We start from the raw sequence: 8,851 nt of genomic DNA on the forward strand, positions 1-8,851 counted from the left end.
AGCCAGGGAGAAGAGATGGGATGTAAGTCATCAAATGACGGAACCACCATTTGATGACTTACATCCCAATAACACTGATCAAGAATTCACCAAAGAGACTCGCCTGGTTCAAGGAGCACCAGGATGAAAATGCCCCGTCTTTGAGAGCAATTGTTTCCAAGTTCCAAATACACTACAGTGCAAGCGTGACATTTCTCGCAGATTTGCGTGCACAAAAAAGTGATTCATCGTCTCTCTCCCCTGAGTGACCGGCTGCCGACACCGCGCAATCAAACACTCACTCCCCCTTGAGGATTGATCAAACTCTTCGGCTCTGACCGTGGCTCAAATGCCCAATAAATAATGGGCCTTGATATGAAGAGGGTTGAAAACCACCACTGATCTAAATGTAGGCTACAAACTAGCCCCACACGCAGAACCCAATTGTAGTAAAGTTTCTGACATGTTTAAGAATCATAAAAGCTTTGGAGGGTTCCGAGAGCAGAGGGGCTAGCTACAAACTAACATACAGGAGTTTTCAAATAAATGTAGTAAAAGTAGAATATTTGCCTCTGAGATGTAGTGGTAAAAGTGAAGTAAAAGTCCTGGAAATTGTAGCCCTGAAACATGACTGCCATGATGAGTCATGATTGAGTGGAATGAATCCACATGATTGAATCATGGCTATGGAAATTGAAATACCCCTTAAAATACCCCTTTTCTTTTTTACTGTTGTACAGTACAACAGTACTTACGATAAAATTATAAAATAGTGGGCCTTGATGTGTAAAAGGTTGTAAAGCACTGAGCTACGCGAACAGGTACACCTGCAAACACTGACTCACCTGAGTTCGATGATCAGCTGATGATCTGTTTAGTGTTTCCACAGCTTCTTTCTTGTAGAAACGTTTCTTTTATTTGTCTAGTTTTTCACCAGCCTGGTAAAAACACCGTCGACTCTCATTAACTCCATGTCAATGAAAGTTACATTCCGAGGTGTTTAATATTAAAAGTAAAACAAATGGCTTTCTTAGCAGCATGGCGCTTGTTTGGGCGTGTGTGTCAGTGACTCTGTCTGTGCGCGTGTGTACTGTGGGTGTGACCAAGAGGTGGCGCGCACGACCCGATGACTACATGCACGTGCGTCATTATGGATCCAGAACCCACACTGCAAAGACGCACGCACGCATGACGCACACGCGCACAATCTATTTAAATTATTAATATTTTTATTGACTGACGTTATCTGGCTTGATTGAAGACTAGGCCTATATGATTCAACTTTGAACGTTTGATATTGTTTATAATTGTTTTAAAATGTTAGAGTGATATTTATGTTTGCTGGTTTCAAATTGAACCAACATAATTATACTAAAGGTGCCTACTACCAATTTTGTGATTTTTCTCATGCGTTTGCAGCGTTTTCACAAACCAAAAAAAAAAAGGAAACTGAAAATGTCTGTTTGCTGAATTCAAATTGAACAAACAATATTTTGTCAAAAACATCACTTTCTCCTAGAAACTCCATTCACACTTTTTATAATTCAGCTTACTGTGCGGACACACATGCTGGAACCTTTTGCTTTGAAATATGTTATTTAACTTAAACGCCCAATGCATTGTCAATGGCAATAGCACACAATTAAAAATATAGGCATTTATCAGACACTCTTAATCCAGAGCGATTTAACATTAAGCAAGAACATAAAGCATTGGCAATACATAAGAATTATAGTTATCAGGAATCATACGTATAAGAACGTAATGGTGGAATATGTATATAGATCTAAATGCTATCTAACTTACACCAGAGTAAGACACCTGGGGGCGTGTGTATGCATCCGTCTGGGTGACAGCAGACTGCTGGGCGAGCGCTGGCATTTTGGGTCAGATCAACATATAGGCTATATGGAAAGAATTCTGTACTGGCCATATATGGAGCCTTGAGTGTGTACACTGTACAGGGTTTGATACAAATAAAAGTGTTCCTGTCTGGCTTTGCACTTATTATAAAGGCCACACAGTGGCACTGTTGCATGATGACACTTTAAAATGGTGCATTAGATTCGATACAGTCTGTACAGATCTGTCTGTATTACAGACAGATCTTCCATAACAAATAATGCTTATTCCATGATACAGACCACTATGACACAAGACAAGCCGATCTGCTAGGGATGCTCCGATACGGATCACCACATTGTTTTTCTCATGATCGGATCGGCCGATATAGGTCCGATACCAATACTGATCTTGTGAAATGTTGCACATTTTAATATTTCCAAAATGATTATAGGATTATTAGGCCTATGTCAAAACCCACGTCAAAACTGTTCCCGTGTGTGGGGAGGAAGGGACAATGTTTTTAGGCCTGTCACAAAAATGCAAAATAATGTTATATCTGATTGACATTTATTCCACTTAAATGGTGTAAAAGATCAGTTTCTCCAGATAGGGTTAATTGCCGATCAGAGTGAATATCTGCCGATATGGCCGAACAGGCCGATCACCGATCGCTGGCCGATTATCGGAGCATCTCTACTATCTTCAGCAAGAGATTGGACTCTGGTGGCTTCTGACTGGTGGTGGTAACTAAATGAGGCAGCTCTACCCACAATTCACAAGATGGAGGCAGAGTAGAAAGCTCACAAACTCAAGTTTAAAGACAGATTTAGCACATAGTAGCATGCCAAAGTTTGTGCTATTGCCATTGAGAATGCATTGGGCGTTTAAGTTAAATAACTCAGAAACTACAAAACATTTCAAAGTAAAAAAGTTCCAGCATGTGTCTCCACATGCAGTAAGCTGAATTATAAAAAGTGTGAATGGAGTTTTTAGGTGAAAGTGATCTTTTGACCTGCCAATAGCCTGCCATTGAGCCCCATTATAAATTACTCAAATTTGAAAGCACTACATTTCTAAAACTATGAAACATTTCAAAGATTCCTTTTCAGGCAAACATGTCCACCGTAAGATTAACCTAAATAGGGTTGAATGGGGTTTCTATAGGTGTAAGTATGTAGGACTATATTATGTCCTTTGGTTGACATTCATGCAAATAAATGTGAATGTAAAAAGAAAATTACAAATCCTTTTAATATTTATACATAAATTATACATCTGGAGTGTGGGGTAAGATAAAACAAGATAAAGGGCATACAGCATATTCCTTTATTGCATCATATAAAACTGTTATAGGAATATAGTGCTTGTTTCACATTGCAACTGTGGTTGTGCATACATTTCTGGATTTTGTTTTGAATGGTGTTGTTGTGGACTGGGTAGACTTCAGTGTGAGGTTAGCAGGGCTGGTTGTTGATGTTGTTGAGCAGTTTGTGATGAGGGGCCTTGTACGGAGCTGTGAATGCACCAGGGGCCAGGGTAGCACCTCCGTCTTCATCCACTTGACCCATGATTATATAGTTCATACCTTACAGAAAGATGTTTTACATATTATTACTCAGTCTTATCAAAAAAACGTGTGTGTGTGTGTGTGTGTGTGTGTGTGTGTGTGTGTGTGTGTGTGTGTGTGTGTGTGTGTGTGTGTGTGTGTGTGTGTGTGTGTGTGTGTGTGTGTGTGTGTGTGTGCGCGACCGCACGACCGCACGTCCGTGTCTGTGTGCTTGTTTGTGCACTTGTCAGAATCAGTAAATCTATAAATGACATACCTTTGCGTAGCAATGGGCATTTCTTGCATTGTGAGACCAGCTTCACAGACATGGCCTCTCCAGCTTGTGTGATGGTCAACCGACCTGCCTTGTAGGCCTTAATGAGGGAGACGTTGACGTTAAGAGTTCCCCGAGGCCCAGGGGTTAGTGACGTCACCTTCCCTGTTATCACTGGAAGAGCAGACAGACAGGGTTTAATTATTAGCAAAATAATGAATAAACAAAGATATCATAAATGCACAACATTTCTGCATGCGTCTGTCTGTGTATAGTTCATGTATCTCGAGAACCTTCACTTCACTTCAAAACTCACCCTTGCACACAGAATAAGATATTTTCTCACATTTCTTTCTTTTATTTTGTGGCTATGATGGTGCACCATTTATGTTTTAATCAAACCCAGTTTGATTACTGCATCATATGCTATATTTAAATTGCCCAACGAGCTAGCCGGCTAGCCGGTCGATATCATGTCAGACACAAACTGCTGTGATGGGGCTCTGCGTATAGCGGCTTGGACCTATAGTCTAGTTTTGAACATTTGCAATTGGACTCTGTGTCCAAGGGTCTTTAAATGATGTGCATAGTGGTGAATTGCATGGCACTCACCAAATTCGCTGGCACAGAAACTGGTCTTGATAGTGCCATCTCTCTTACATCCTTTGGCACAGAGTGGATTCTGAGGGACTGGAATATAACAACACGTAACGTAAAGCATTCATACAGAGAGCTTGTAAAATACTTGTAAACCCCAAAGTACATGATTCCAAGCATGTAAATAATATTTACATGCTTGGTATAGGCTATTACCTGGCTTTTTACCTGGCTTTTTCCCGTTTGGCCTCTGTCTATTCTGGTCTGTGGCGCTTGGTACACGGGGCCTAACAGGCCTGGCTGGCTTGAGTTTTTTGGTGGGCACTGGCTTAGGCGGGGCAACATATTTGGTGGTGGTGGTGGGGGGCTGCGTAGTGGTGGCGGCAGGACGTCTAGCATTTACCACAGGTTTTGAAGGGCTTGACTCCACACGAGGTACTGACGCGGAGTCAGTGTAAATGGATTTAGAACCATGTGGGATGCTGTTGTAGCTGACTCTGAAGCCATCAGATGTCACACTGAGGTCAGACACGAACTGGACAAGCATCACATTGCCGTTGCTGATAATGGTTCTATGGGTGTCACCAGGAAGAGAGAGAGAGAGAGAGAGAGAGAGAGAGAGAAAGGGAACAGATGAGAAGCCAAATTAAAGCCCTCAATCACTGTTACAGTCTCAAAGAGCCAAATCTATCAAAGGAAACAAAACAATAGACCTCAATCAGTCAAGAAAGAACTGTTGATGAGAAAAGAAAAAGAAGAAAACTTAGCAAGGAACACAAAAGAGGGGAACTTCTTCCAGGATGGACAGGCGTGCAATAGGTGACGATGACAATTAAAACTGGAAAAAAAAGAAAAAAAGAAAGAAAACAAAAAACACGATAATAACCATACAGCTAGGTCCCCAGCTATTGAGGCCAAATGCATGCAATTGAGGGTCCTTGAAATAAAAAAGTTTGAGAACCACTGCTCTATATCGTTACTTACTCAGGGCTCTTATCGCCACAGTATTTCCCAATCAGACGAGAGTCGTCTCTCTCTCCTCCGTTGAAGAATGCCACATAGTCAAAGCGGCAGTAGGTGTCAGACTCTAAGCCAAACTTATCAAACTTCACTTCAACGACCTGGTACCAAAACACAGAGAAGATAGAAACAGAACTGTGATGTACTGTATGGTGATTGCACAAAATATGTGTAAATGGAATGTCAGAAACTTGTGAAAGTGACCATATCAGGCTCCACAGTAACAAGCCAGGAGCAGGTGATTCCTGGTGGGTATTTCTTGTCTGGCCAGTTGGGTGTTATGATCTCTCCCTGGGCTTTTGTCATCTTCCCCCCACAGAACAGGTCATCTGAAACAAGTTGTATTAGGGGGTATGGAAATGAATACACCATAAACCATATTGTGATATAAAACAGCTGTTTTTCAACTTCGGACCGTGGCAACCCCCATGTAGCCTACTGCTGGTTTTCCATCCTACCAAGACACCAGATTTAACGTCCTGGTGAGATGGAAAACAAGCAGTGCTGCAGGGGTCCCGACCCGGGATAGGGAACAATAGTCAATTATACACGAATACCATTTGCATGGGGTTTGCCTCCACTGAAATAAGCCACAAAGCCTCTCCCTTGGTTCTCCGTGTCAGACACCATTTCCAGCATCATGGTGTTGGTGGTGGACATAAGAGCGCCGGGCCGGAACGTTCCGCAAAACCGCCCAAGCTTTTGGACCATGTTGGAGTGGCCGTTGTACACATCCAGGTAGTCATAGCGACACAGTGCGTCAGCCTCCAGGTCAAAGATGCGGAAGGAGAGCATGACCACGTTGCCCTCTGGGACCTATGGAGTCAGAGAGAAGGTCTCATGAAAATATCAACAGCTGCAGAACACGTGGCTCGTGGATAGGACTCTTTAGCCACCTACGGCTACGAACGCACCGTTAAGGATGGACAAACAAAAGCAAGTGTGTGTGTGTGTGTGTGTGTGTGTGTGTGTGTGTGTGTGTGTGTGTGTGTGTGTGTGAGAGAGAGAGAGAGAGAGAGAGAGAGTAGTTGGGGTTCAGTGACTCACAGTGATCCGCCATATGCATTTACTGTTGGGTTTGTAGAAGCTTGGAAAGCCCTCACTGCCAACAAATCCTGAGTCTGAAACCAGGTCTCCTCCACAGTGGAAAACGGGCCTGGTATGTACAAAGTGGAAAGAATAGCACTATAATCACGTATAGGGATATACAGAATAATTGTATATTAGGCCTATATGATGTGTGTTATGATATTAGCAGTAGCACAATATACAGTATAATCTATTGACTAATTCCGCACACATATTGTGAAGTGTGAATCATGTCCTGTTGAGATCTGTAAATCCCTTAAGCCGCTCCAACAAGAATGCCTCCCTCTTGGCCAATGTCCTTGAGAATCCCAACTATTTTGCGTTTCAATGTATCATAAGAATTCAACTGTGACTCAACTTGGCTTTCAATATCTCTAACCCTGTACATGGCTATGATCATGGCTGACTCATCATGGCTTCATTTCCCCAAGATTCTAAAAGGTGATCATATTAATCATAACAAATTCATCTCATGAATTTCATTAATAGCTGCTAATAACTGCTATTAAGTTCTGGATTTACATCTGGATCGTTCAATATCACATAACAGCACACAGATTACTATACACCAAACAGCAAACAAATACAGCTAAAAAGGCTGAGTCGGGCAGTATTTTGGGTATAGTACCCTGTCAGAATAACGAAACAACAAAAAGAAAAAAGTGGAAGCTTTAAAGTTGTGCTATAACCTCATGGTAATGTTATGTAGCCTGCTTCAAATAAAGTGTGTTGAAACTCAATCATGTCTGAAAGATTGCTTTCTGTTGTTTTTGACAATTCCCTTGTCCAAACTATTACTGACAGAGATAAACACAAACCATCGTGGAATATATTTATTTTAGCCTGCTAGTTTTAGTGAAGATAGTAATTTGTTTTAAATAGCTGAAATGACAGGCCAGAAGATACAGAATAGATGTTTAAAACAACAAGTCTGTGGCAATATATTAAGACATTTTGATTGGAATCAAGTCAAGGTATGTGTATACTTTCATTACAGATACCCTGTATTTATATGCCACTATTTTGGTACAGTGGACAATGAAAGCAAGATTAAAGACCAGCATCTAGAGCATGGCTCTTTCTGAAGGTCTTGGGGGAAAAACCTGTGATCAAAAGGACCCTAACCCTTACACTAATGCATAATAATTTGAATGATACTTTGGAGAAAGAAATAGTTATTAAGAATGCAACAGGAATTAATATATTTGCATTAATATCTAAAACCTACACTCAGGAAGACCAAAAATAATCATTTTCTAATCATCTCGTATTTTTTCTCTGTAAGACTTATCATTGCTGAAGAACGACAACAACAAATATTATAGGTCCAGGACCCGCGCTAATCCCTTTCAAAACATCTCGCCTCAGACACAATGGAAACAACTATTTAAGGAACGCAGACTGCAGAACCCCAGTAGAGTGAGACAGACGCCTGTTGATCAGAGCCAAGCAGTTCTGGAGCCAAAGCATCCTGAACCGACCTCACAGACAGATGCAAAAGCAATAACATCTGGAGCAGCTCAGCCACCACAGGCGCAGACTAAGCTTGCCTCACATCACGGCTCAGAAAACCAACAGGACACTGCTCCAGCTATATAAATACTGAATGACAATTAAATGGACTCAGTTATTTAGGCAAGAATTCAGAGGCTGACCATCTAATTCACAACTTTACACACTGCTCTTTTTATGAATCATACAAAGCCTATATGAGGAACGGTTATCAGTTATCACAGCCAGAACAAATTCAACATCATCCAACCTCTTTAATAAGAACTACGCTACCACCTCTTGGGAAGGTACTTTCCATTACATGTAGCCAAAACTTGCACAAAGACTTTCACACAAGGAATGGAAAACAACTCACCTGGAAGAGTTAGTCTGTTGTTGTTGTGCTAAACAGAGGGACAGGAGCAGAGAGAGAGCCCAGATGCAGTCCTCAGGCTTCATGATGCCGTGACTGCCGTGTGCTCACAAAGCAACAAACTACAGCAAAAGAAGAGGGGAGGTGGCAGCGGGAGACAAGAGGTGAAGCACGGGGGAGGGAGACCCTTTGGAGGAGAGGCAGAGAAAATGAATGTGTGGGTAAGAATGTAAGGGGGTATTAGGAACAAGATAGGACAGAGACAAGAGATGCTGAGAGGACAGAAGCGAGAGTCTCAAGGAGAGATGACGAGAAAGGGTAGGGAGAGGAGAAGAGGGGAGGGCTCTAATTATATCCAGATGTGTTTCCTATAATGACATAAAATGTAATGGGGGGGGGGGCATGAAGAAAATACGACACTGAGGAATGGAGACTATGTATAGCATTGCACAAACTTCCATAGTTAAATTAACACTGCGCATATGGATTTTGTGCAATTTTATCTGGTTTGGATCAAATTATATATACATATTTAGAGCAAGGCCGTCATGGTCCTTTGCACCGTTAGCAGACTTTTTCTGTCTGTCTGTTTTCTGTCTCTGCAGCACTAAAACTGAGCTTGAACTGTCTGTGGTCA

General features: G+C 41.7%; 1 protein-coding gene across 2 annotated transcripts; it reads right to left on the bottom strand.

Annotated features, from left to right (window-relative positions):
* Positions 1-3,056: 3,056 nt before the first annotated feature.
* On the bottom strand, positions 3,057-8,513 carry pcolcea (procollagen C-endopeptidase enhancer a). Of its 2 annotated transcripts, none has more exons than XM_080779388.1 (9): positions 8,218-8,513; positions 6,309-6,417; positions 5,819-6,077; positions 5,466-5,590; positions 5,226-5,362; positions 4,470-4,813; positions 4,257-4,334; positions 3,648-3,818; positions 3,057-3,409 (listed from the first exon to the last, which is right to left on the bottom strand). In XM_080779388.1, the coding sequence occupies exons 1-9, from the start codon at positions 8,298-8,300 to the stop codon at positions 3,279-3,281; spliced, it is 1,437 nt and encodes a 478-aa protein (XP_080635514.1). In that variant the 5' UTR covers positions 8,301-8,513; the 3' UTR covers positions 3,057-3,278. The 2 variants fall into 2 exon arrangements, with proteins under 2 accessions (XP_080635514.1, XP_080635513.1); XM_080779387.1 differs by having other exon boundaries at positions 4,458-4,813.
* Between the last annotated feature and the right edge of the window lie 338 nt (positions 8,514-8,851).

This window comes from Protomyctophum bolini (assembly GCF_963924005.1).
Source record: "Protomyctophum bolini genome assembly, chromosome: 13".
Taxonomy (NCBI): Eukaryota; Metazoa; Chordata; class Actinopteri; order Myctophiformes; family Myctophidae; genus Protomyctophum; species Protomyctophum bolini.

Bases quoted from the DNA above. Each gene is read 5' to 3' on its own strand.
- pcolcea (XM_080779387.1), bottom strand. From the start codon at position 8,300: ATGAAGCCTGAGGACTGCATCTGGGCTCTCTCTCTGCTCCTGTCCCTC. The intron at 4,335-4,457 runs GTAATAGCCTAT...GTTATATTCCAG, and splicing joins AAAGCCAGGTAAAAAGCCAG to TCCCTCAGAATCCACTCTGT. The intron at 3,819-4,256 runs GTGAGTGCCATG...CTGCTCTTCCAG, and splicing joins TTTCTGTGCCAGCGAATTTG to TGATAACAGGGAAGGTGACG.